The sequence below is a fragment of the Sinocyclocheilus rhinocerous genome, unplaced genomic scaffold (assembly GCF_001515625.1).
Source record: "Sinocyclocheilus rhinocerous isolate Xijiao unplaced genomic scaffold, SAMN03320098_v1.1 scaffold605, whole genome shotgun sequence".
NCBI classification, from domain to species: domain Eukaryota; kingdom Metazoa; phylum Chordata; class Actinopteri; order Cypriniformes; family Cyprinidae; genus Sinocyclocheilus; species Sinocyclocheilus rhinocerous.
This window is the reverse complement of record NW_015661612.1, coordinates 1,146,256-1,174,096: the sequence shown is the minus strand read 5'-3', so window position 1 is coordinate 1,174,096 and position 27,841 is coordinate 1,146,256. Positions and strand designations below refer to the sequence as shown.

The 27,841-nt window shown below is 37.8% G+C and overlaps 1 protein-coding gene across 4 annotated transcripts; it reads left to right on the top strand.

The window, feature by feature from the left end:
• Positions 1-26,652, top strand: LOC107726479 (metabotropic glutamate receptor 1-like). Of its 4 annotated transcripts, none has more exons than XM_016536072.1 (10): positions 1-84; positions 1,668-2,521; positions 7,893-8,142; positions 14,169-14,404; positions 15,088-15,096; positions 17,091-17,337; positions 18,976-19,147; positions 19,790-19,916; positions 21,248-22,190; positions 24,557-26,652. In XM_016536072.1, the coding sequence occupies exons 2-10, from the start codon at positions 1,786-1,788 to the stop codon at positions 25,299-25,301; spliced, it is 3,465 nt and encodes a 1,154-aa protein (XP_016391558.1). In that variant the 5' UTR covers positions 1-84; positions 1,668-1,785; the 3' UTR covers positions 25,302-26,652. The 4 variants fall into 4 exon arrangements, with proteins under 4 accessions (XP_016391558.1, XP_016391559.1, XP_016391561.1 ...); XM_016536073.1 differs by having other exon boundaries at positions 1,665-2,521; XM_016536075.1 differs by having other exon boundaries at positions 24,592-24,773.
• The last annotated feature ends 1,189 nt before the right edge of the window (positions 26,653-27,841 follow it).

Here is a 27,841-nt window from a genome sequence, read left to right as displayed (position 1 = left end):
CTGGGTTGTACACTGATAACTGAAGTATATCATCAGTGCAGCAGCTGTCTCAGAAGGAGGTAAAGCGATGTCGCATTGACTCAGGTGCGTAACGATCAAATTCCTGTGCAGATGTTTCTGTTGTTGTTTGTATTTCCTGGTAACTGCAGGTACAGACAGATGTGCGGCAATGTCAGTCAATGAGAGTACAGGAGGCATTGCATCGTAATTATGGCTCATTGAGTGCAATCGATTAAGCCATTGATGCCTATAAATGCTGAATGGAAAAGATAGAACAAGCGTAGAAACGATTCTGAATGTATGGCATGTGACATTTGTCTTTGCTATTATGCATCATATGGCACAATAGTTGTTTTTAGGCTTCTGTTTGCTCTCTTTCCCTGAATTTACACGTAGGCTAAGATTTTTGTGAGATAAGCGCAATTTATCTCTGTCTGAAAACAAGTATATTTAGTCGCATTTGGGTTTTAAGGGTCATACAGTACCTGAGGTTTTGTGTGCAAACACATTGCATCCAGTAGTTGTGCTTTGGCTACAAAGGCGCGTCTTAGTTTCATTCACTGTCCGTCATACTGTTGGTTGTCTCTGTCCGCGGTGCTGAAATCGCCCCTGCAAGGACAAAAACGACGACCTCGCCAACAAACCGTGAATGATGCTGATTCTGTCATCATATGTTTCTTCGACCAGTGAGTCTCTCGTTCGCTAGTTATTTAGCAAAGACTGAATAATGACGTAAGTTTGCCTCCATAGTTCACAGAAAGCTTCTGTAGTGTCATCTAACAGAGACCGGCGCGTATTTTGATTTTACGCATTTTGATTTTTGAATGTAACTTTACGCTATGCGTCGGAAACTTCAATATAATATTCCGGCATTTGTCTGCTACTAAAATTAGTTCGTAAACCTACAGCTTATCCTTAAACTATGTAAATCAATGTCAAATAGTTTACAAGGGGTGTTGTTGTTACAACCTACCCCACTAGGTGAGCTAACAACAAACACATTTAAAATTTTATGCACGATTTGTGGTAATCAAATGTGCTTGTTCAAATAATTGTTATGCCGCCCCACCCCTTATTATTTAAAATAGTAGGCCTATAATTTAAATATTTTAATTCGAAACGGCAAATAAAATTATAAAACAAATGTAAAATGCATAAAACATTTGCTAAAAGCATAACAGACACTGGCCTATACACTATCCTATTTTGTGCAATCTTTTGGAGAGAAATAAATGGAAAGTTTGACAACACTCAGACGTAGTGTTTCTAGTTTTAGACTGATGAAAAGCGTGTGTGGATTTTATGTATCAGATTAAACGAAAACTGATGATGTACCACTTCTGTCATAGATCACACTGATATTCTAAATAAAGCATGATCTTTTAACCTTTTTATAGCCCATTTTATTTGTCCTATAAATCTTTTATATTTTATTTTGAGTCTTACAACTGTCATCTCAGCATTTATGCTGGTGGTTTCACCCCTGTTGCTCATTTTTATTTGGTTAAACTGTAACAAATCAACCTGTGTTACAGCACTCTCTTTCATGGTGTTAAATGATGCGCTGTTTCTCCACTGACCTTTAATGGATGCCTTCTTTTAAAATGCTTTTTATAATAGATGCACTTGTATTCTCTAACTAACTGTGTTTTATGTTTTCTCAGCAGGTGTCAGGGCGCATTCATGTTGTCTCACGTGCGCATCATGGTCCATTAATTGAATCTGGGACTGCAGAGAAACGAGCACAGCTAGCACGAACAGCTCTCACGCTATGCCCGTCACATAATGTGGAACATGGCACGCTTAAAGATGCCCTGTGTCTCGTGCGGACACTTTCCACTGTTCCTCTGTCTGTTTCTACCGACACTCTCATCTCATGCGCTTGGGAACATATACAAGCGTTCAGCGGTCCAGCGCGCGGCTGCCCGGTCTGTCGCCCGCATGGATGGCGACGTGATCATCGGTGCGCTGTTCTCCGTGCACCACCAGCCGTCCGCCGAGCGTGTGGCCGACAGAAAATGCGGGGACGTGCGCGAGCAATACGGCATCCAACGGGTGGAAGCGATGTTCTATACGCTGGACCGTATCAACGCCGACCAGAACCTGCTGCCCAACATCACCCTGGGCTGCGAGATCCGGGACTCATGCTGGCACTCTTCCGTGGCTCTAGAGCAAAGCATCGAGTTCATCCGAGACTCCCTCATCTCTATTCGGGACGACAAAGACGGATCTAAGTGGTGCATCGACGGAACGCCTTCCAACCAGCCTCCTTCCACCAAGAAGCCCATCGCAGGAGTCATAGGTCCTGGCTCCAGCTCGGTGGCCATCCAGGTGCAGAATCTCCTCCAGCTGTTTAACATCCCCCAGATCGCTTATTCGGCCACCAGCATAGACCTGAGCGACAAAACTCTCTTCAAATACTTCCTCCGTGTCGTGCCCTCTGACACTCTGCAGGCGCGCGCCATGCTCGACATTGTCAAACACTATAACTGGACTTACGTGTCTGCGGTTCACACAGAGGGTAAGTCACTAAGTCACACGTTCTAACTGTTTCTTTTGTTAGATGTATGAAACCTTTAATCAACTTTTCTAAACAATGTAAATGCCTGTTGTGTGAATAATACAGGTAGCCTATATGTATTTCACTGAGTAGCCTATTATGACAAGTTTTATTTGATTTTTTTTTGTTCACTGACTCAAACTTCTATATAAAATTCACATATTTGTTTGCTCAATAGTTTAGAAATGATCCCTAAACTGTGTAAATTAATGAATTCATGTGAGAAGATGTCTTGTAAGGGAGGCAGGGGAGTGTTTTAGCACTTTTGTGTTTGTTGTAACACTTAAAAAAAAGTCTGTAACTCAAAGTAGTATAGTGATATAGGCCTATAACTTATCCCAAAATTGTGTAAATGCCAAGTACAAAGACTACAAAAGTTCTGTACAGTCTTTAAAGGATGGGTTGTAAATGGGAAAACGTGGTATTCTAAATTTTTTGCATTGAAGTGATAGCCCACCCAAAAATAAAAATTCTGTCATTTACTCCCCCTCATGTCCTTCCAAACATGTATGACTGTCTTTCTTTTTTGCAAAACACAAAAGAAGATATTTTGAAGAATATTAGTAACAAACAGGGGTGCGTTTCCCAAAAGCATCGTTAGCTAACTATAGTGGTTCGTTCCATTGAACTCTATTGGTAACGACGGAACTTGCGACCATAGTTGCTTTTGGGAAATGCACCCCAGTTTGGTTCCCATTGAATTTCTGTTGTATCGACAGAACTACAATGGAAGTCAATGGGAACCGAGACTTTTTCAAAATATCCTTTTTTTGTGTTCCTCAAAAGAAAGAAAGTTGTAAAAGTTTAGAACAGGGGTGTCAAACACAATTCCTGGAGGGCCAGAGCCCTGCAGAGTTTTGTTCCAACCCTGCTCCAACACTCATACCATGTAGTTTTCAAATAAGCCTGAAGGACTTGATTAGTTGGATCAGGTGTGTATAATTAGGGTTGAATCTAAACTCTGCAGGGCTCCGGCCCTCCAGGAATTGAGTTTGACACATCTTAAATGTAAATGATGACAGATCTTTTTAGGTGGACAATGCCTTTAATTCAGGGGTGGCCACAATGCAGTCCTGGACAGCCACAATCTTGCAAAGTTCAGCTCCAACCCTAATTAAACACACCTGAACCAACTAATCAACGTCTAAGGGTTAATAAACTACAGGCAGGTGAGTTTTTATCAATGTTGGAGTAAACTCTGCAGGACTTTGGCTCTCCAGGACTGACGTTCCTGCTTTAATTTGTTGTTGTCATTAAATTTACTTAAAAATACTTCAAAATCTACTTCCAATCTACTTAAAAAAAAACTTTAAAATTCACTTAAAAATAATTATTATTCCACCTCTAATTTTATTTGAAACATTTTATTTCTAAACAGCAAAATAAATGCACAGGGTAACAACATAACAGTCAGTGTGGGTGTTATGCAAATATATAGCCCATACAGTGTACCGTTATGTGCAATATTGTGAGTCCAGTAGAAGCACATTGTTACAGCCTTCCCTGTCCGGTCAGCTGTGACCAGATTTCTATTTTTTTAAACATGGAGATCATGTGGATGTTACCGATCAAAATTGTTCTGTCATTTAACATTCTTTAACATGATCACAAATCAAACTATAAGCCAGACATGAAATTTGACTTTAAATCTTACAACAACTGCTATTACGTTAAGAGGGTGCTGGTATGATAGTGATTTCACCATTGTAGCTCATCTCTGATTGATTAGACTCCATGTTATAATACTCTCTAGTTTTCCTTACTTTGACTATAGATTGACAGAATGATAAGGTTGTGCAAGTCTGACTTTGAATATAAAAGCATGAACGTATAACAGACAGTATTTAAAGGGGTCATATGATGCAATTTCAAGTTTTCCTTTCTCTTTGGAGTGTTACAAGCTGTTCGTATAAGATCCCTAAAGTTGCAAAGACTAAAGTCTCAAACCAAAAGAGATATTCTTTATAAAAGTTAAGACTCATCCACGCCCTCCTAAAACGCCTCGTTCAAACACGCCCCCACATGTCTACGTCACTGTGTGGGAAGATTTGCATAACGCCGCCCAAATGTTCACGCAAAGAAAGAAGGCGTAACTTTGATTCTCGCTGTAGTATTGTTACTGCCGCCGCCATGTCGTGAAGACGCTGTGTTTTGTTGTGAAAGCGAAACTACTTTGTTTGGCCTTCCAAAAGAGGACACAACTAGAAATCAGTGGTTAAGTTGTATTTACAACACTGTTCCAGAACAGTTCAACCCAAATATTCAGATGTGTGCAGCGCATTTTATGGAAGACTGTTTCCTGAACCTGGGAGAGTAGCCTACAATGCCTTCATAATGTTTTTTGAACCTTAAACCGCATAAACACATTGCATTACACCAAATACACAAAATAATGTTATTTTTAGCAACGTCATATGACCCCTTTAAGTGTTAACGTTTTTAATTAAGTAAAAACAATTGGAAAAACTGTAATGTGAAGGTAATGATTGCACCACTCTTTAAATGTACCTAAATGGTAATTCACTCCCATTAGAGTTGTAGTGCGAGTGGACCAAAAGACCTTTTATTATTTGCATATGGAAGCATGCTTTAATGACTCAGTCAGTTTTTCCATACATAATGAGGGTAATAATGTATTTTCCCCTTCCCTTCCCACAACATACACAGTTTTTGTTGCTCCCTCTAGCATTGTTGTGTGTATCACTTTCAATTCAGTAGGTGATTTGTATATAAAATGTCCAGAGGTGGAAAGCTTGTCTGTTAAACCACACATTGAGATGATTAATGTCCTCATGGGCCACATCACTTTTTTTTCTGATACTGTTTTAATTCTGTTCCATTATAGCTGATGGAATTAAAAGTAAATAAGGTAAAAAATGACTTGGTATATATGCTCTTAAGGTTACTGTAAGCATACTTTAGTGAATAAAACACAATGTAACTAAGTTTTTTTGTTAGTGATGTCCTCCTTGTTTCATATTAATAGACTTTGACACCTCTACATACTTCTAACAAGTATTTGTTAAAAAATCAGAATATCTTATAAAGGGGCACCTTTAGACAGATTTAAATAAGCAATATAATGCTAATTCTAAGTTCACTGCTCTGTTGGTTTGCTGATAAATAATTAGTAAGATGACTTTTCCCTCTCAGGAGAGACTGTGTAATGGTTTATCAGGCATGAACTAGATTCACAAACACAACATCAGCAACTCGGACAACACTGCCTGTTGCTCATAGTAACAGCAGAGATCTTTGATTACATTAATTACACGGCCAAATATAAATTCAGTTAAATGTCTCTAGTTTAGAGACATTTTAATGGCCATATTTAAACAGGCACCAGTTTGTAACAAGCTTCCATGGTAATCTTTAAAAAAATACATAGAGTTCTATTGATGTAAATCCTTCTGAAAAGTCTCAAACTAAAGCCTGCTTGCTGGTTTTAACTGGTTTAAGCTGGTCATCCAGCCTGGTCTTCAGCTGGTTTGGCTGATGTTCCAGTGTGAGCAGCTGAAAAGTGCCAAAAAAACAAACAAAAAAAAAACCAGCCAAGTCGGCACACTAATTAGTTATCACCAAAACAACAGAGCAGTGAACTTTGAGTATTAGAGTAAACATGTTTATTTAACACTCTACCTGTGGTACCTCTCTTTTGTAGGATATTCATATATTTTAACTACCGGTATATGGATCAAATATTACATCAGGATGACATCACTAACATCAGACTAGCTTCCTTTTTTAGCTGAACTATTTGTTTCAAAGCAGGCTCACATAATCTAACAAAGAATGAAAGGATTGAGTGTTTGGGATACAATGTTAAGTTCATTTGAGTTCGGTATCTTAACTCACAAGTCAGATTTTTTTTTTTTTTCAGAGTTTTATGATAGTAAGCAGAAAAACTAAAATGAGACACCTTTAAAAATGACAAAGAGTTAAAAGACAATGATACAAACATTGTATTTTTTGTCAGAAAGAGAAAAAGGAAGTAAGCTAGTAAGAGAGAAACCTAAACCTTCAAATACATTTGTTCCAAACAACATAAAGAAAGAGGTAAACGGAGTAAAAAGGAATTCTTAGAGAGCCACAGAACAGTAAATGTGCTTGAATTGTTACCCGCACACCCACACTACAGAGACTGACCTCCAGACAGTCATCAGTGACCACACACCACTCATCTTTCCTGATTAGACAGTAGCACTGTTCTTCTCCTGAGCACAGTCAACAGCAGTGACCACTGCTGCCTGCACAATGAGATGTAAATTTCGCCTGGCAGCCCAGACGTTGGATGGAACAGAAGATGTTTTAAGTGTACTGTTGTGAGCCTGCACCTTTTGTACGGACCCGTTTCTGATTCATACAATATTTTGAAAAGGACACAGAATGTTCAAGTGACCTATTATGGTAATTTGCAGTAATTCTCAAGAGCACCACAAAGTATTATTGGTGTCCTACTTGTTTAGTTACAGTACAATGCCTGTGGAATATAATTAAAGGATAATGTTCAGTCAGCTGGTCCTTACTGAAAAATAAACCCAGACGGGGTGATCAGGTCTTGAATCACTATGAAGGCATTTATTGCTTTGGCTTCTTACACAATAAATAAACAAATCATTGTGAAATATGAGAAGAAGAGGGATATGAGTTACTTAAAGGGATAGTTACCCAAAAATTAAAATTCTGTCATTTTCTCACCCACATGTTGATGTTTTTGAAGAATGCTTCAACTGTTTTTGTATGTACAATTAAATGTCAATGGGGTCCAAAACACGTTTGACTTTCATTGTATGGGGGGAAAAAAGCACTGAGATTTTTAAAAAATGTATTTATCTTCTATTGTGTCCCGAAATCATAAAGGTTTGGAATGACATGATGGCGAGTAAATGATGCCATGATTTTCATTTTTGGGTGAACTATCCCTTTAAGACTAGCTATGTAGAAAATCTGTTGCAGCTTATCAGTGATTATACAAAAAAATATTTGATTATAGAATGCTGTGCTCAACCAGTCAGAATCAAGTATTCCAAAAAGGCATTTATGTGAGTTTTTTTTTTTTTTTCTGTGTTTCTCATTCTAATTGTATGATGCCATTTGTATCCGAAATGGTGGTGACCATTTCTCCATTTCATGTTTTTCAGTTGCCTGTCTGCCTGTCATTTTGTGTCCTCCATAGTCAACTGTCATCCATTTCTTATCCTGGGCTCTGACTGGTCTGACAGGTGTTGGATCAGTAGCGGTAATCCATCCTCCATTCTGTGTCTTTGATTAGTTTCGTATGTGTTTTAGCGTATCCTTTATTAATCGTCCTACATTTTCTGTCTGAACGCAGGTAACTATGGAGAGAGTGGCATGGAGGCCTTTAAGGAGTTGGCCGCAGAGGAAGGTCTATGTATCGCCCACTCTGATAAGATATACAGTAATGCTGGCGAAAAGCACTTTGACCGTCTGCTTAAGAAACTGCGGGAGCGTCTCCCCAAAGCCCGCGTGGTCCTCTGCTTCTGTGAAGGAATGACTGTTCGTGGCCTGCTGATGGCCATGCGGCGCCGTGGGGTTTCTGGAGAGTTCCAACTAATTGGAAGGTAAGGCTGAAAACCATTCCGTTTCAAGGCAGGAGAAACTGCATCACTCACGATGCTTAGATATAATTTGATCATGTTCGATCATGTCAGAGGAATAAATTACAAGCTTTGGAAGAGACACAGAGGGCAAAGAAGTCAAAATGACACCCACACTGTCTTGCTCATGGTTATATCACAACTGTATCATCTTTGATGCTTTTGCATATTGTGTGCAAAATAAGCAAATATGATTCTAATATTTTTAATAATTATTAGTACATTGTATGTGTTGCTTTAAGTGCCTATGCATGTGTTTCTTATTATGGTGAAAGAAGAAGAGACATCGGAATTGGAAATAAGTGTTGCTACAGAATACACAAGTTTCCAGGGAAACCAGATGAGATTAAATATGGACATTGTGAACAGAGGCGCTTTTCACACTTTTCACCACTAATGAATAATTTGTGATCCAGTAGCTGGCTCACAAATCCCTGGAAACTGCCTCCTGCCTCCTCTTATGTGGTGTGAGTGTTTGAGTTTATGTTTGGGTGCGTGTGCCAGAGAGGGTGGTCACTTGTTTTTAGATAGGGATGGAAAAATGCTGTGGGCTGGGTATTAAATATTCAGTCTCACAGCCTCTCAGGAAATGTATTTGATGCCAAATAACCAGTAGGCAAACAAAAGATGATCCTTGAATCTCAATTACGAGAAATTGACCCGTATGACTGGTTTTGTGGTCTAGGGTCACACACATATATATATATATATATATATAGTAATTCGAATAAATTAAAGTATAAATATTAGATGAAAAACTAAGTTGAACTACTGAAATTACTAAAACTAAAACAAAAATTAATTTAAGCTAAATAGAAATATAAAAATATAGAAAAAAATGGCAAAAGCACATAACAAAATTACTAAAATTAAAATGAAAACTGAAAATATAAAAATAGAATCTAATTAAAAAAATTAATAAATACTATAATAAGATACTAAAAAGACACTAGTCATCATTAGCCATACCTCCATAAAATATTTTGTTCTTACTTTGCTACTTATCATTGCAAGTCTCTCGAGAATACTAATTAGTCAGTCGTGGCATGTGGACAACTTGGTCAATTGGTCAAGCAGTCCAATATTTCCTAATTTTCGCCAAATTCGATTGCTGAGTAATTAAGGTGAATAATGTACAGTCAGCCAGTCTGACTGTCTTCTCCTCTGCTTTGGCCTTAGCCAGCTCATGTCTCACCAAAAACCAGGCTATGTAATTTTCCACAGCAGAAGAAAAAACATTGACTTGAAATTTCTAATCAACATCCTCAGTGTCCTGGGCAGCTTCTCTCGAACGCTTATTATATTGGATTCCTCAGAAGTTGTCAGGCTATACTGGGCACTGTGTTTGCCTCTGCCTCTTAATGATCATGGTTCATTCCCGCTATATTTTTTTACCCCTTATTTAAAGTCCCATACAGCATGTGCCCCAGAGATATTTTCATAGTCACATGTTATTGCTCTCAGGACAGAAAAACAACATCAGCTTCTCAGTATTTCAGCTGTGTTTCAAGCACTGACAGGAATCCAAATTAAATGTTTAAACGGCAGCACTCTCCTCCCCTAGTGCCTTCTGTGTTCCCAGTCCCAATAATCCTTTTGCGCTTTCCTCCAAAAACTCCTTCTCGCCTCTCATTACACATTCAGATAAAGAAGAAAGAAAAAGAAAATTCAGAAAAGAGAATATGACTGTTTCTTCAGTCAAACTCAACACCACGGTGATAGACTAATGTGGTTTATGAATGTTTTAAGTGGTTGCTAGATAGTTGCAAGGTGGTTGGTAATATAGGTAGTGGATATATACTCTCACAATTATTTATGATATATAAATTAGTACAGTATATACACATTTATGTGTTATTACTGTACATTCTTTAAGTTTCCCCTTGCAACTTGAACATCCCTGAGAAGCCCTCTCTCTTTAATTAGCATCACGCTGCCTCTCAGCTCTGCTCATCCTGTGAGAATATTGCTGATTTTTTTTTCTATAATCAGCTGTCATCTTGTCATTGTTTTTGAGATGTGTCTCGTCATGGATGGAAATTAGTAGTCTTATCAGTATGTCCCATTCACCAGGGTTTGGTATGGTATGTTTCAGTTTAGTTTGTACCAAGCCTGGGTTTTTAGTGGCTCGGCTTTTCATTACCGGGGCAGGTTATGTTCTGGACCAATCAGCTGTGAGCAAAGTGGCACACCTCTGGCACATTAAAGTCACTCCCCCTTTTTCTCTTGCTCCAAATTAAAGTTCACTAGTTATAGTTTTTTAAAGACAATGTTGTTTTCACTTTTAGTGATGATTATTGTTTTAGAATTGTTTTATATCATATTCATGCAATTATTATACACTTAAACCATTACATTTTACATTTTTACAATCTATTACATATATTACATTACAATCCAATAATTAAGTGTTCAGTTATAATCCAGTCTTCAGTGTCACATGACCCTTCAGAAATCATTCTAATATATTGATTTGGTGTTCAAGAAACATTATCAAATATTATTATCATTATCTTATTATCAGTGTGTATGTGTGTGTATGCATGCATGTATGTATATGTTGATGGTGTGTCTACACACACATACACACGCATCATTCTTTCAAAAAGTATTTTTTATGTTATTATTTTATGTTTTGTCTGTCAGTAGAGGGCAATCTTAAAATGTCAACATTGTTACCATGGTATTGTAAGATAAACAACTGATAATTGAGAAGTAATTATTTGTATAAATATAAGATTTAAATTCTGTTTCTAAGAGGCATAATTATATGCCCACATTCATGTATTTTATTATTTGTTACAAAATTCTCAATACATTTTAAAAATCACTCATCAAACTAGAAATGGACGTCTGTTTCATAGTATGACCCTGCAACCATTGCTAATGATAATCTGACTTAAAAGTGCTTGACCTCATTTTATCTGAGTTTAACAGTGTTTAATCAGTGTTTTTTAATAAAGCATAGTGTCTTTGAGCTCGGTCCTGGATTCACGTCTGCTTCTTGTGTTACCCTTTATGGTTTCATGTTCTAAATTTGCCTTATGACTTTAGCACAATTCTTTACCACGTTTGTATTTAAGTGGGTCATTTACTTGTAGGTGCGCTTGAACTCTCCAAATAGCTTTTCTTCTGAGGTTATTTTCTCCTCAAGTAATGTGGAGAATTGGATTCAGCATTCTTCAGTGCATTTAGTACTGCATGATTGCCTGTGACCTCCTTGTAAAAGTTATCATCTGCGGATATTGCGAATTTGTAAGAGAACCACTCTTGTAAAGCCCCGCGGAGGCTGATTCTCAGGAAACATCTCTTTCTCATTAGCCCTCTATTTTAAATGTATTAAAAGATTTATTAGTCATGAGGGTGAGCAGAGATTGAGAAAGAGTGACTTTAACAGGTTTTCGAAATGTCTGCATACGGGAAGTTGCAACATTTGGCTGTAAAATCAGTTCATTAGAATAAAACTTGGGATATAACTGTAAGAAGAGATAAAAGACGCAGGAACTATACTGAACTATATAAAAAAAATACTGTTTTGTGTGAGAGTTTGGCACAAAAACAAGCCTAGAAAGCAAGGTAGCTGGGTTGAATCAGCATTAACATTATAGACTCTGGGAAGCTGCAGATATAAATCTGTTTGTGTTGACCTGCCAGTCTTTTGCAGCACTTCACAGGCGCTCTGAGGTCACTTTCAAGTCTTTAAGGTTCAAACAGCTACAGCGAAACTACATTAGAGCGAGGAAAGCCTGCAGGCATCCCAGCAGCCCTGCCATTGGAACTGTATTACACCACGTCCCATAGGACTTCAAGCACATCTGTTTGTGCTCAGACTGCTGTTGTAATGTTTAAGAGGTTGATTCTACACTGTTTACTTCATGTCACTACGCACGTTTTCAAGTTTTGTCCCGTGTGAATTCAAAGAATATTTAAAAGAGGCTGACATTGAAAGGTTTGGGGTATGAATGGACTGATTTGGGGTGTTTAGGAGGGAAAAAAGGACATGTAGAGAGGCCATGACAAAGGCTCGTCATGCGTGTATGTGAATGTGAGAAGGAGAGAGAGAGTAATAGAGGCAGATGAAAGCTGGTGTGGGGCGAGCGAGAGCAGGCGTGATGGGGGCTCCCAGCAGCAATGGTGCTTGTGAAACACAGAGCCAGGCTGCTGCTAACTGGAGCGCCATGAATTAGTAAAGGCTTCTGGATGAGTTCTAATGGCCCTCAGCCTAAGCCTGCACTGTCTTACTCAGTCCTCTAGAGAGGATCGAGTAACAGTCAACCAGAGCACACATGCACAATATACTGGATTTGAATGAGTAATGAGAGAATGGAGGATAGGAAAAGAAAAGAGAGGAGGACCAAAAAAGCAGAGCATCTAGTCACCATTGGCGAACATTGTCTTCATCCATATGCCGTTTTATCTTCTGGTGAGGTTAGTTAATTACATCTTTAGATCTTTAGTGTTTTCTGCACGCAACAACAAACACAGCACAAGCTGTAATGTTCGATTCTTAAACAAAATTGAGTTTTATGAACCAGTTCTTTTTTTTCTATTTTAATATATTTTAAAATGTGATGACAAAACTGAATTTTCAGCAGCCATTGTTCTAGTCTTCAGTGTCACATGATCCTTCAGACGTCATTCTAATATGCTGCATTGGTGCTCATGAAACATTTCTTCTTATTATAAATGTTAAAAACATTGTGCTGCTTAATATTTTGTGGACCTTTCTTTGATTCTTTGATGTATAGAAAGTTCAAGAACAGCTTTATTTAAAATAGAAATATTGTAACATAAATGTCTTTGCTGTCATTTACTGTAATATATCCTAAAAACAACAAATATTTTGTATATTTTTTAAAGAAAGGGCAAAAAGGGAGGGAAGGAGAGGAGAGAAGGGAGAAGTAAAGAAACAAGATTAGGAATGGTAAAAAACCAGGCACAATAATAAGTGTGCACTGAGACGAGGCGAGAAGTGAGAAAATCGAAAATGATGTGGGGAAGGTGAACATGTTGAGATTAATCTAAGCAGACAATTAGGGATGGATTGAGCTGTGATTAAATCAAACAGCTCCTGTCCTCCTACAGTATGTGCCATCACTGCTGAAGTTAGCCTGTCTTCAGCCTCAGGACACTGCCATATCTGCCTATCATAGCAGCACAGTGAGTCTACCTGAGCTTCAGCTCATTCATTATTCATAGAGGTAATAAAACTCTCTGTAGAGCTCTGCTCTATCTAATCTCTGCCATTTTCCGCTCTACTGTGGGGTGCAAAGCTGTTTAGGGAGATGTATTTTAGGTCAATGCCTCTAAAGGTAATTTTGTCTAATTCGCTCTATACCACAATACCGCTGGTGTGCAGGGAAGTTGGGCAAGTAGAGAATGATGAAGAAATGGATTCATGGGATACTTAACTGAATAACAAAACATAATAAGCAAAACATGCTGACTGTGAGAAATATGTCAGCGGAGAATGAGGTAAGAACGAAAATGGAGGTCCTAAAGTCTGCAGTGACTAGTAAAAATGCTTCTATTTTACATTTTTCTAATTTAATAATAACTGTATTATATTATAAATAAATGTATAAAATCAGCACAACAGTTTAAATTAAAATGGCTTGGAAAATGAAAACGTAATAGACATCATATCTTTCTTTTACTTTAATGACACCAGGATTTGAGTTGGTAATAGTGTAGAATATGAAATATATCTTTCAATAATTTTTATTTAAATCAATTTACTTGTTCAAAAGTTCCATACAGTCACAAAATCCTAAAATGTTCAGTCCACTTCCAGGATTACATTATATCAGCTAAACAGAAGCACTCACAGCCCAACACTGAAATGCTTTGGTGCCCACTGGTGATTTAAGTGTAACCAAATCTCATTTGTATGCAGTAATATGAAAGCCATGTTTATACAAAGAAGCTGGATCTTTATGACACAAATTCCTCATCATCTGACATGTTATGTTCTCTCTCACCTTCTGAAGTGATGGCTGGGCAGATCGGGATGAGGTGGTAGAAGGATATGAGCAGGAAGCAGATGGTGGGATCACAATGAAGCTGCAAACGGAAGAAGTTCAGTCATTTAATGACTACTTTCTGAAGCTGCGTTTGGACACCAATACAAGGAACCCATGGTTTGCTGAGTTCTGGCAGTACCGCTTCCAGTGCCGCATTCCTGGTCATCCTCAGGAGAACCATAACTACCAGAAAATCTGCACAGGTAAACAAAGAACCAGAAGATGTTCAAGTGATATCAATATGAATATGTAAGATATCTGTAACATTTAATATTAGCTCTAATTAAAATAAAGGAGAACAAGTAGATGTATATGTGACCCTGGACCACAAAACCAGTCTTAAGTCGCTATTTGTAGCAATAGCCATAAATACATTGTATGGGTCAAAATTATTGATTTTTCTTTTATGCCAAAAATCATTAGGATATTAAGTAAAGATCATGTTCCATGAAGATATTTTGTAAATTTCCTACTGTAAATATATCAAAACTAAATTTTTGATTAGTAATATGCCTTGCTAAGAACTTCATTTGGACAACTTTAAAGGCGATTTTCTCAATATTTTGATTTTTTTGCACCCTCAGATTCCAGATTTTCAAATAGTTGTATCTCGGCCAAATATTGTCCTATCCTAACAAACCATACATCAATGGAAAGTATAATAATATATATTCAGCTTTCAGATGATGTATAAATCTCAATTTCAAAAAATTGACACTTAAGACTGGTTTTGTGGTCCAGGGTCACATATATTGTCAGTTTGGCAATATGTTGTTTTGCATATGTCTGTCTGATTGAATTAATTTACTGAATGATTAATGGTATCTCTGTATATTTCCCTCCATTTTTTTTTCATGTAATTATCATCTGGTCGGCGCTTTAAAAGGTGATATAGGTAAACTGAGTTGTGCCCCCTCATCTTTTGTGCTTTTCTAATAATTCTTCTCTTTGCCTGTCCACATAGAAATATAGTTTAACATCTTTTAAATATATCTTCTGAAATATTATTTTAGTACGTAATATTTTATTCAGAAAGCACTTGAGAGCAAAAAAATGCTGCTTCTGCCACAGTTTGTTTTTACAAATTTTATTTTGCATAAAAATAATCAAACACAAAGAACAAATACAATCTTAATGTAATTGGATCACTAAAGCCTAAATATCTAAGTCTGTGTAGTAATGTAGGTTAGGTTTTGGTTGTTTTAATAAGTGACAAGAGCTTATAGTTTGTTATTGTTCTCTTCTTCTGAAAGACCCTCATGGTGGTAAGTGAGAGTTGATGATAGACATTATGATGTTATGATACCTGCACTGAAGAAGCACTTCACTATGGCAACAGACAGCACAATAGGTTGGACTGTGTTTGGCTTCTTTGACTGGCAGAGCTATTCTCAGTTATGAAGATGATGTGCAGTTCAGAAAGGCATCACATACAGTGAAGATGGGAAATGAAACTGTGACAGAAAAACATCAGCTAGTTTCATCATTGTCATTATAAAAAGCTGTAGACCCTCTATAAATATACTTATCCTGTAGAACATGAACATTTATCTCAAAGCTTGCTACAAAGGCTGTTCTTTGTCTCATATTTTATAGCTGTATCCTGACCATGCACTTGGAAAGGCATCAGCTTGATATTGATCATAAAATTTTGAAGAGCTGTATCTCAAGACTTCAATTTAGCCTAAAAGTCAAGCAAAGTCAGACACTATGCTGCCAAAATAAGATATCAGTCCAGCTTTTCTGTGCTGCTTGTAGGGTAGGCTTGATGGCACTGAGAGCGCAAGAGAAACTTGCACAAGAAGAAATAAGCCGTCACAAAGTGTGCGTGTGAAACTGTGTGAATGCGCAAAGAAAAGACACAGTCACAATGTATCGAGGTACCCACACAGTTTGCATGTGTGTAAGAGTGAAGAGTTCACTTGGTTGATTTAGTCACTGCATAAATAATTTTCTGAATCAATATTTTTCTCTTTTTTCCTGAATACATATCTGTACATGCTTAAATCAAAACAACATTACGTGAGAAGCAAAACTGCATGAATTAAATTTAAAATTAAAATGATTAAAATCTCACCCCATTGGCAAGTTTGTTCTTGTTTTATGCATAAATCTCACTAAACTTTGATCATTTAAGCTTAAAACAAGAAAACATATGAGGGTTTAAAAAATTAGCAGTTTTTCTTTTCATGTGAATTTATTTTGTTTTAAGGATGGATGTTTTAAATAATTTTTACTGAAAAAAAAAAACAAGACAAATGTACTGAATAAGAAAATTATTTATTTATTTATTTTGCAGTGCACAGCTTGTGCAGTTCCAGGAACTACATTTAAATAATAATTAATTTAGTGAATCTATGATTTAATTTTATATATATACTGTATATATAATTTTTTTTTTCTTGAATGTATATGTAGCACTGGAATGGCTTTTCCATCGGCTGGCTTATGAATATGGCTTTTGTCCAGTGGTCCAGTGCTAAGATATGAAATTCAAAGAAAGCATGTAGTTTGCCAGGACTCTCCTTCCTTTTATTCAGTCTCTTCAGTGTGTTAAATGTGATCTCATTTTAATATTAGGGGCATGAAATTATATATAACATTAAGAGAAAGTGACATTCTGCCTTTAGTACTCTGTAATAATCAGAAATTTGCTAATATATTGGTTTATATTTTGAAAGCACAGAGCCTCTGGCTGTACTTAGTTTTTCGGGGTAATTTAATTAATTTAGCATCCATATTTTTTATTTGCTAAATTGCCAACAAATTCAATAGATAAACAAATATAAAAAACACAAATCCTGGATGGATGGAGGCAGAGTGGCACAAATTTGACTGCTGTCCTCACTTTAATCTTGCTCACATTGGTTTAAAATCTTTCCTTGACAGGAAATGAGAGCTTGAAAGACAACTATGTCCAGGATAGCAAGATGGGTTTCGTGATCAATGCGATTTATGCGATGGCTCATGGTCTTCATGACATGTATGAAGAGCTGTGCCCAGACCATGTTGGCCTGTGCGAGGCAATGGATCCCATTGATGGCAGTAAGCTGCTGGACTATATTCTCAAGACCTCTTTTACCGGCGTGTCTGGGGAGGAAATCTACTTTGATGTAAATGGAGACTCACCTGGGAGGTAAATGATAAGAATACTTTGTATGTGCTAGTACTAGTGTGTTATTTCAAAACCTAGAAAGCTACCTATAGAGGCATCATAGCTTAGGGTCCGAAAGGGTAGGCAACCTCACATATGACGTTTGTGGAGAAGTAAATGCCAGAATGTAAAAAAAAAAAAAAAAGCGGAAAATATACTGATTATAAATAACCTCATTTCATTCAATATAGAGTCTATTGAGTAAATAAAAATGTACTGTTTTATCCAAAATCTGTGTATTTTATGCTTAAAGTATCATGCTGTTTACTACATCAAAAACTATTGCATGTGGAGTTGCTACATTGCAAAGTAGATTGTTCCAAACCAGTCACCCTTGCTGAATTTTTATTTTTTTTAAATTAATTAAATTAAAAATAAATAAATAAATAAAAATAAAACACACATTTAAACCAGCCTACCTACTTTGCTGGTAATGGTTTTAAGATGGTCTCCCAGCCTGGCCAAATTTAGCTCGGCGGTCTGGTGTTTCACTCTGACCACTTGAAATGTGCCCAAAACCACTGTAAAACAAATCCTGCTACAGGTTGGGATACCAGCTAAGACTAGTTTAGTTATAGTTCAGAGTAAACCCCAATTATTGTGTGTAGTTTTATGCTTGGATTATTACACTGTTAGCTTAGCAACATGCTAACATTACTAGGGTGGCCATTTGTCCTCTTTTTCTTGGACATGTCGTGACTGGGATTTCTAAATTGCCTGAAATGTCCAAGTTTTGACTTTGCTTTCCTACTAACATGCTCTCTATAGTCCTCAGAATTTATATGTGTACACGTATTTGCTTTGCTGACCGCTATCTGTATATCCCACACCAAGACTGGTCAATTATGTACAATGCCTGCACACTACTTTTCAGTCCTTACCTTCAGCAAGTATGAAAACAAATTCAAAGTCCTGACATTTTAGGCAATTTAGAAATCATATCCATAAGATGTCCGGGAAAAAGAGAATCTATGGTCACCCTAAACATCACACACAATTGCCCTTGTAATTGCTGCCTATGTAGCGCATTCTAAATGAGGCAGAGTGTTTGGAAGGTGCCTTAGAAGGAAACTACCAGTGTACCAAGGCAGCTCACTAGGTTTTGAAACAGAACTAGTTTAATGTCAAAGTGACAACTCACACCTGAATGGCCAGTGTGACACTGACTATTTTGAATACCTATTCTCTACGGCAACAATTGATCACACATTACCTCAGGTTAGATTTGGCACCCTAGCCAACACATGCAAAAAGGTGCGTATCAGATGGTAATGGACTTGGAGTGGAACAGATTGCCTGTCTCAAGGAGATGCTTCAGTCCTCTCCACTCCAATGTGTGCGCTTGTGACACTTTGCCTCATCTGTAAGCTAGGGAGTGTCATTAGTATGGATGAGTGGACTGAGCACTCGGGAGGTTGTGGATTCATATCCCAGGTGGAGGAAGCGAAATTGAGAGACTTGGATGTGTGAACATAGTAAAAGTGTGAACTCTGCCTCTTGCTAGTCCCGAGGCTTCAGCAGTGCCGAGCTACTTATTATGGCAGACTTGCTTTTTCTTTCTCTTTTTTTTCATTACCCATATCATTACCCCCATCTCTCTCTCTTTTTCTATGCTCTAAGGTATGATATTATGAATCTACAGTATGTGGAGGAGCTGGGCCGCTATGATTACATTAATGTGGGGTCGTGGCACAAAGGTCTTCTGAGAATCAGTGATTACAAACTCATGACGAACCGCACTGAGATGGTCCGATCCGTCTGCAGCGAACCGTGCTCTAAGGGACAGATCAAGGTGTGTATATAGCATAATCATATATTCATTGTATTTCCAGATGAAAACTATTTGAAGCTGAAGTGTGATTTTCTTTTAAATAGTTTCTAATATCCCAGAATAATATACAAATGGATTATTCCCACTGATTTATTCCACGTGATTTAAGTATAAAGAAGTTCACAAAACAAGTGGAAAAAAGCTACCAGTACAGTAAGACAAAATACCCCCTAATGGTTATTAATGAATGTAAATTAACATCTCAAGGAATGTATAATTTTAAGAATTTTTAGATAAGAAAAATTTCAATGAAAAAAAGATTGTACTAAAATAACTCAATAAGAAGTCATTTACAGTCTATACATTGATAGACTGATGAGTTATTGCAATAGTTTTTTAATTTATCTTTAACTTAATCTTTTTCAAAGCGTTGGCAAACAGCTTAATACAATTGCAAAATTTTATTTTTCTCCTTATTATTCCTATATATATATATATACAGTATATATATATATTAATGTAACTCTCTATGTATACTAATATAAATAAAATTTTTTACATTGTTAGTTGTTGTGAGATGAATTAACTGACGTTAACTTGTGAAACTTGTAGAATTGTGAAGTGTTACCATAGCTGGCATCAATGTAAATATCTTGATTGTAGGTGATCCGTAAAGGTGAAGTGAGTTGCTGCTGGATCTGCACTACATGTAAAGATAATGAATACGTTCAGGATGAGTTCACGTGCAGAGCTTGTGACCTGGGCTGGTGGCCTGATGATGAGCTGGCAGGTAAGAGACTTTGTTTACATTTCATTCATCCTCCTAATTAACCACATCTATTAAAATATCTCTTCATTTAAACACTTAGACTACCATTTCATTGAGAATAGCTCAAACAATATTTGCCCTATTCCACCAACGTTTATGCTTTAGATCCTGTTCAGTCCATATCTCCTTTTGGCTTCTCTCCTATCACTCCTCTCTATGCCCTTCGCATCCTCCTTACCCAACACCCAACACTTACTCTTCCTCTGGGCTGTGAGTCGCACGTTATTTTGACAGCTTTTTATCCAGCGAGCAGAGCTGGATAACGGTGAGGTTGGAATCCCATTAGTACCCAGCAGCCGTGTGTCAGGCTCAACAGTTTCACCACGGAACCTGAGCAGCAACGGGGAATTCTGATTACTAGAGAGACAGACTGATCTGAGATAGAGAAAAAGCTCTGTCATAGTGAATGAGAGAAAGAGACCCTTTAAGGATGTATAGAAGGCTCTGTCATAAATAATGAGAGTGTTCAGAATGCATAGAAAGGAATGCACACAAAAGTGGGGCATATGAAGCTTAAGGGACAATGATGTGACGTTCTTTTATTAATTTATTTAAAAAATGCAATTCATACTCCACTGTTGAAATGTTTGAGGTCAAGAAGATGTTTTTGAAAGACGTCTCTTATGACCAAGGCTGAATTTATTTGATAAAAAATACAGCATTATTGTGAAGTATTATTACAATTTAAAATAACTGTTTCCTGTTTTAATATATTTTAAAACATAAGTTGTTCCTATGATGGCAAAGCTAAATATTATTATCAAAGTTGAAAACAGATGTGCGACTAAGGCTAATATTTTTGTGGAAACTGTATAAAGTTCAAAAGAACAGCATTTATTAGAATTTATTTTTAAACAATGTGAAAGTCTTTAATTTACCTTTTGATCAATTTTATGCATCCTTGCTGTATAAATGAATGCATAAAAAAGTACTAACCCCAAACTTTTCAGTGGTAGCGTACATACAGTACAATGACTTTTGTACTGACTTTTGAACCATTACTGATTCAATGCTTATTAATTAAAAAAATAATAATACTGTCCGCATTTAAAATATTTGTTAAAAAAATACACATTTTACATTGAAAAAATATATTTAAACGTTTCACAAGTACATTACAGGTATTCCGGGTGTACAGGAAAATAAGGTTACACCATAATTCCATTTTAACTTAATTACAATGATACAACAATCCAGAAGTCCAACAATCCTGAAATTCTGTATTTGTTTTTGTCCTGTTCTTCATTTATTTTCCATCCATTTTGACTTCCTATCTGCTTGTTTTATTACAGAATGTACGCCTCTCCCACTCAAATACCTGGAGTGGAGCAGCATGGAGTCCATCATCGCAGTGGTGTTCTCCTGCCTCGGCATCCTGGTAACACTATTCGTCACCTTTGTCTTCATGCAGTACCGTGACACACCAGTGGTGAAGTCCTCCAGTCGTGAACTTTGCTACATCATCCTGGCGGGTATCTTCCTTGGCTACGTCTGCCCCTTCACTCTCATTGCACGTCCCACTGTGATCTCCTGCTATCTGCAGCGCCTTCTAGTGGGCTTGTCGTCTGCCATGTGCTACTCCGCTCTGGCAACCAAAACCAACCGCATTGCACGCATCCTGGCTGGAAGCAAGAAGAAAATCTGCACACGCAAGCCCCGCTTCATGAGCGCCTGGGCCCAAGTGGTTATCGCCTTCATCCTGATTAGTCTCCAGCTGGCCGTGGTGGTTACGCTGATTGTGCTGGAACCCCCCAATCCGGTGAAGAGCTACCCCAGCATCAGGGAGGTGTACCTCATCTGTTACACAAGTAACGTGGGCGTAGTGGCTCCGTTGGGTTACAACGGCCTGCTCATCATGAGCTGCACCTACTACGCCTTCAAGACCCGCAACGTGCCTGCCAACTTCAATGAAGCCAAGTACATTGCATTTACCATGTACACCACCTGCATTATCTGGCTGGCTTTTGTGCCCATCTACTTCGGCTCCAACTACAAGATCATCACCACCTCCTTCTCCGTCAGTCTCAGTGTTACTGTAGCACTGGGCTGCATGTTCACACCCAAGATGTACATCATCATCTCCAAGCCCGAGCGCAACGTACGCAGCGCCTTTACGACCTCAGACGTGGTTCGTATGCACGTGGGCGACGGGAAGGCGGCTCCTTGCCAGAGCAACAGCATCCTCAACATGTTTCGAAGGAAGAAGAAGAACAACAACGCGACCGGCAGCACTAAGTGAGTGACAGATAATAATAGGTTTGAGTCACATTTCTGAAATATCAGCTAAATGCACATACAGGCTATGAAACATATGGAAATAAAATAATAGTATTTCTTTCTCAGTAGCACACCAACATGTTGGACTGCAGCGATAGCAATGAAAGTGTTCTTTCTAGCATGTGTGTGTATTTGAGTTGTCTCTCCTATGTTTTTCTACCTGCTGCAAACCAAGAGTATGTATGTAGCTAGAGCCAGACACTATCCGGACGTCCTCTATCTGTGCTGAATCCTCGTCTAAAATTTAACCTAATTTTCATCTAACTACCCATCCACTTAGTCCCTCTCTCCTCCTCAGTATTAACCTACTTTTCAGTGTGCCCCCCCCATGTCAAACCTTCTCCTGACTAAAATTTGAACCCAGTTCTCACAGAGGCTGTAGCTCCCATATCCAGTTCCCTTCTACTGCCCCGTTCACACTGATAGCAATTTTCTCATTGACGTTCCTACTACTGGATGCCTCAACGCTGATGGTGGGCTTTAGTCTTTAGAAAATCTGATTACAAATGAGATGCATTCCAGGCAAAAATACGATTTTCATGAGGAATCTGGCTGCTAAAAAGTAACATTATAACATTAAAATAACTTTCAAGTAATATTTGTTTGTAGATCACAGCAAGTCATAGTGCATCGTAAACAAGTTGAACGATTTTGCATGAATCAGACTCGTCGCTGTCCATTTGCATAAGCATAACCAACTCTTAACTTTGACATGTTACTGGATGCCACACTAAGTTAATGATTATTTGCATAAATGTAAACTTTTGTAGCAGTTTTCACTCTCCTTGGTACTCCCCATGTCAAGTCGCTACTTATTTGCATCAAAGTAAATGTCTGCATAAACTTCACTCCTATTGGAATTCGCTGGTTACTACATTGATTTGCTGCTCACTTGCATAAATGTAAACATTTGCATAAACTTGACTCCCATTGGCAGTTGACACATGGAATATTTTCATTAATCATGATTCAATATGATACATAGAATTATGTCTATTCATAAGAGAAAATTATTCTACTATTATTCTACTATTATGTATTTGACTGTGTGAGGATTGCAGTGTGTGCTTAGAACAGAGTGAACTATTTAAAGCTTGGAAAACATTCATATAAGGAAAGGACCTTGTCCCTATGTACAGAAGCTAGAAATAAGTGCGTGACAAGTTATTGATCACCCTTCAGGATCTCATTTGTGGTTAAGATTCTTTGTCTAAAAATACAGAAAGACATGTATGGAATCTGTTGAACAGCTTCAGGACATATATATGTGAGTGCACAACTGGATTCTAAAGTGATGTTTGCAAACACGACTTTATTTCCTTAATAAAGTCTATCTGGCTTCAAAACCCCCAAGACATCAGAGCAATTTATTCTAACCAGAAAGATTCTATAGCATGAGTACCTGCTCATTTGCATAAACTTAAACTTTTCTTAACTTGACAGATCACTTGGTAATTTTCACATTAAGTCACTGCTCATTTGCATAAACTTCACTCCTATTGGTAGCCGCTGCATTGAGTCACTGCTTATTTGCATAAAATTAATCTACTCTAAACTTGGACACGTTACTAGATGCCTCATCAAGTCAGTGCTCTTTTGCAAAACCTAAACTTTTGCCCTCCCATTGGTAATTGCTGGTCACCGCATCGAGTTACTGCTCATTTGCATAAACATAAACATTTGCAAAACTTTACTATTGTTGTTATTTGCCACACTGCTGCTCATTTGCATAAATTTAAACTTTGCTCTAATGTGACGCATCACCAGACATGCCCACATTGTGTCGCAAGAATCTACCCACTCTCGTTGAAAACAAATGACTTCCAGTCGCTATGCCACTGCAAATCACTGTCAGTGTGAACGCCCCTTGATTCTGACGCAGCTTTCAGCTCTGAGGCCTCTCTGTCCGGTTAACTTAATTACACTAAGAGCGGACAGCGAATGCCATGTTCATCTGAAACTGAGGGGAATTCCATAAACCCTTATTCATACTGCATGACGTTCAGTTTGAGCAGAGCAGTGCAGAGAACGGATGGCAGAGAATGAGCCATCGTGGCTTTCATAATGCTCTGTAAGCAGGTCATTATGAGATACACAATTAGCATGTTTGAGGGATCTCTGTCAGCGACTTCATGAATTAACAATGTTGAGTTATGCATCGTGTGCTAACCCTAATCATGAGAGTTTTATGGCTGATAATTGTATGAATTGTATGAATGATGACATGCATAATGATCATTTTTCTGTGATGTTCTTCTGTGTCTCTGTGTCGCATTCTGGCGTTTCTTCGTGGGAATAACGTTGGGTCTCTGTTTCATTCATAGTCCTAATGGAAAGTCTGTGTCATGGTCTGAATCAGGTGCCAGACCCCAGGGGAGGGGGTCGAGTGTGTTCCACAGACTGTCTGTGCATGTGAGGAGGCAAGCGGTCGGCCAGAGTCAGACGGCGGTCATACGACCCCTAACTAATGCCTCACAACCCTCCGAGTCTGAACATGATGCTGGTCTCAACACAGCCCCCAATGGCTCTCACCCCGACGACAAGGATCTCTACAACCTCAGCGAGGGGCACGATGGGGGTCCCCAACATCCTACAACCCACGAGAGAGGGGTACCACCTTCCTATTCCCCTCCTAATTTAATAGACCACAGCCCTGATTGTCCTCCAGGTGGGCCAGTGGACACACTGAGCTCTACGGTTCCTGATTTTGACCAATATGTAATTAGCACAGGGACCAAGTCAAGCCCCGTCGCCTATAAATCATCTGCCAATCAGCTGCTTCTTCTCCTGCAAGGGGAGGCATTCCCTGAGGAAGATTCAGAAATGGAAGCTCTCAATCTCATTCAGGGGTTTCTGTGTGAGAGTGCCACACAAGAAGAGGAGGAGGAAGAGGAATGTGTGGAGGAAGAGTTAGCACAGAGTAAGCTGACTCTGCTCACTCCACCTTCCCCCTTCAGGGACTCGCTTCAGTCAGGGGGGTCCATTCCCGGATCCCCCGGCTCTGATAACAACCCTCCCTTTACCCAAAATATGAACTACACCCCAAAACAGAGCTCTTTTACGCTATAAAAGCACATGCTCAGGACGGCGCTGTTTATTAATCGATCACTGCAGGATATCATTCGCTTTCGATCATTCGATCTTCACAAGTCTCTTTCAAAATGTTTCGGAAAGCAGGAAGAACTGTAAAATGAACAAATGGGACATCCTGTTGGGAATATTTTTCTCCGAGGCAGCATCCGTTTTCCGAGTGCCAAATATTATTGTGTTGCTGTGCCCAAAATCCACTGGCTAGTGACATCACAACAGTCTAGGAGTGATAATGCCAGCTTGCTGCTTTACGATTTCACTCTTGACACACTTTCTGGGATTTTATGTGCTTTTGAACTATGTAGCTGGACTTGGTTCTGATTAAGAAGTTTAGTTACTATTGCTAACTGAAAAAATGAGGGTTTTGGATGCTGACGGCACAGACACATAAATGCATAAGTGCATACAAGTGAATCATATCTCATATTGGGCTGCTGTGTATTTAGTTTTGGTATGTGATTTCCATTTTTTAAATGGTTTCAGTATCTGTGTACAAGTCAGAGTGAAACACGGAAACCATGTGCACACAATAAACCACACTTGGTTGACTGGATGAGTAAATGTGGAATTTCCCAGCTAAAATGTTTTCCAATTTCCTTGTGGCTCCCAAATGTAAGTGTCAGTGTTTTTGCTTAGAGAGTCAAAGGCAAGAATGCTGATTGTGATTGGTGTAGAATACTATTTTAGCTTAAATGTGGAGCCAAGGTAAATAAAATAAATAGTTTTTCTTAACTTTACTTTGTCTCATGCGTGAACTCATCCTTGAAAAAGGGAGTGCTGTTTTGCAAATGTTTGTATACTGTTCTGCCATCTATTGTTTTCCACACAGATGGTGTCTTTGTATTTCTGCTATATGTTTCTATGATATTTGTAAGTTTTAAAAACAATGTCTTAACTTGCTCTTTGTGATAAAGGGACGTACCGTATATGGTGGCACTGAAACTGGAGTATTATTTCAGCAACTATTACAAACTTTCAAATGTTCCATTTTTAAATTGTATCTATGAGTAGTTGCTTCTAGTGGTAACTTGTAGCATTTACTGCCAATCTCGCGTAGGATTATCACATGAATTTGCGTCTGTAATGCTTTATAAGTTTTGCAGGACTATTAGAATGCAACTCTCAAAAGAATACTCTTGAATATCTTAAATATTGTAATTGTTATAATGGATTGTAATATTAGGTCTTTTAGTGTAAGTTGTTTGGAACAGAATCATTTGTTCAATGTAAATTAATTGAGAGATCACCTGTTTACATGGTCAAACTTAAAAATGAGGAAAATGCTCTTTTTGCCAGGACAAATCATGCTGTAAAATAAATATTTTATATCTAAAACTGTCTTTTGTTATTCACCACCTTTTCAGTTTAAGAACTTGATGTGTTTATGGATTCAGAATGTTTATGCACTTGTATCTAATGAATTGCAAATGCAAGTGCTTTTTAATACACTATTAAGAACAGTTTAGTATCAGTTTAGTTTTATTATGTCATGGTATCATTATCTTCAATATCTCTGAAATGAGATTTTAAAGGCACAATATGTTAAGATGTTTTTATTAAAATATCCAAAAACCACTAGAACAGTGTTATTTGCTTCTAGTGGTAACTTGTAGCATTTACTGCCAATCTCGCGTAGGATTATCACATGAATTTGCGTCTGTAATGCTTTATAAGTTTTGCAGGACTATTAGAATGCAACTCTCAAAAGAATACTCTTGAATATCTTAAATATTGTAATTGTTATAATGGATTGTAATATTAGGTCTTTTAGTGTAAGTTGTTTGGAACAGAATCATTTGTTCAATGTAAATTAATTGAGAGATCACCTGTTTACATGGTCAAACTTAAAAATGAGGAAAATGCTCTTTTTGCCAGGACAAATCATGCTGTAAAATAAATATTTTATATCTAAAACTGTCTTTTGTTATTCACCACCTTTTCAGTTTAAGAACTTGATGTGTTTATGGATTCAGAATGTTTATGCACTTGTATCTAATGAATTGCAAATGCAAGTGCTTTTTAATACACTATTAAGAACAGTTTAGTATCAGTTTAGTTTTATTATGTCATGGTATCATTATCTTCAATATCTCTGAAATGAGATTTTAAAGGCACAATATGTTAAGATGTTTTTATTAAAATATCCAAAAACCACTAGAACAGTGTTATATATTTTGCTGACTAGTGTACTTACATTATCCCAAATGTTTAGAAGAATGTTTAAATCCAGAGAAATAAGCAATTTTAACTAGTGACAAGGACCGTGTCCATAGTGTCATAGTGTCACCTGCCAATGACATCATAACCCCTTGATTTTCTGTTTTGTAGAAAACATGGAAACACCAAAGAATAGACTGATTCCACACTCAGTCACGCCGTCATCAAACTACGCCTTTGTCTCTTTGTTTATTTTCAATACGCGCCCTCTAGCGGCGAAAATTACATATTGTTCCTTTAATGTGTTACTTCATGAAAGCATCATTCTCTTACCCCACATCACCATAAATGCGGTTTATTCA

What these genes read in the sequence shown, in the direction of transcription:
- LOC107726479 (XM_016536072.1), top strand. Translation starts at nt 1,786, where the DNA reads ATGTGGAACATGGCACGCTTAAAGATGCCCTGTGTCTCGTGCGGACAC. An exon ending in GTCTGCGGTTCACACAGAGG is followed by an intron (nt 2,522 to 7,892) that starts GTAAGTCACTAA and finishes GTCTGAACGCAG; the next exon opens with GTAACTATGGAGAGAGTGGC. An exon ending in AACGCGACCGGCAGCACTAA is followed by an intron (nt 22,191 to 24,556) that starts GTGAGTGACAGA and finishes TTTCATTCATAG; the next exon opens with TCCTAATGGAAAGTCTGTGT.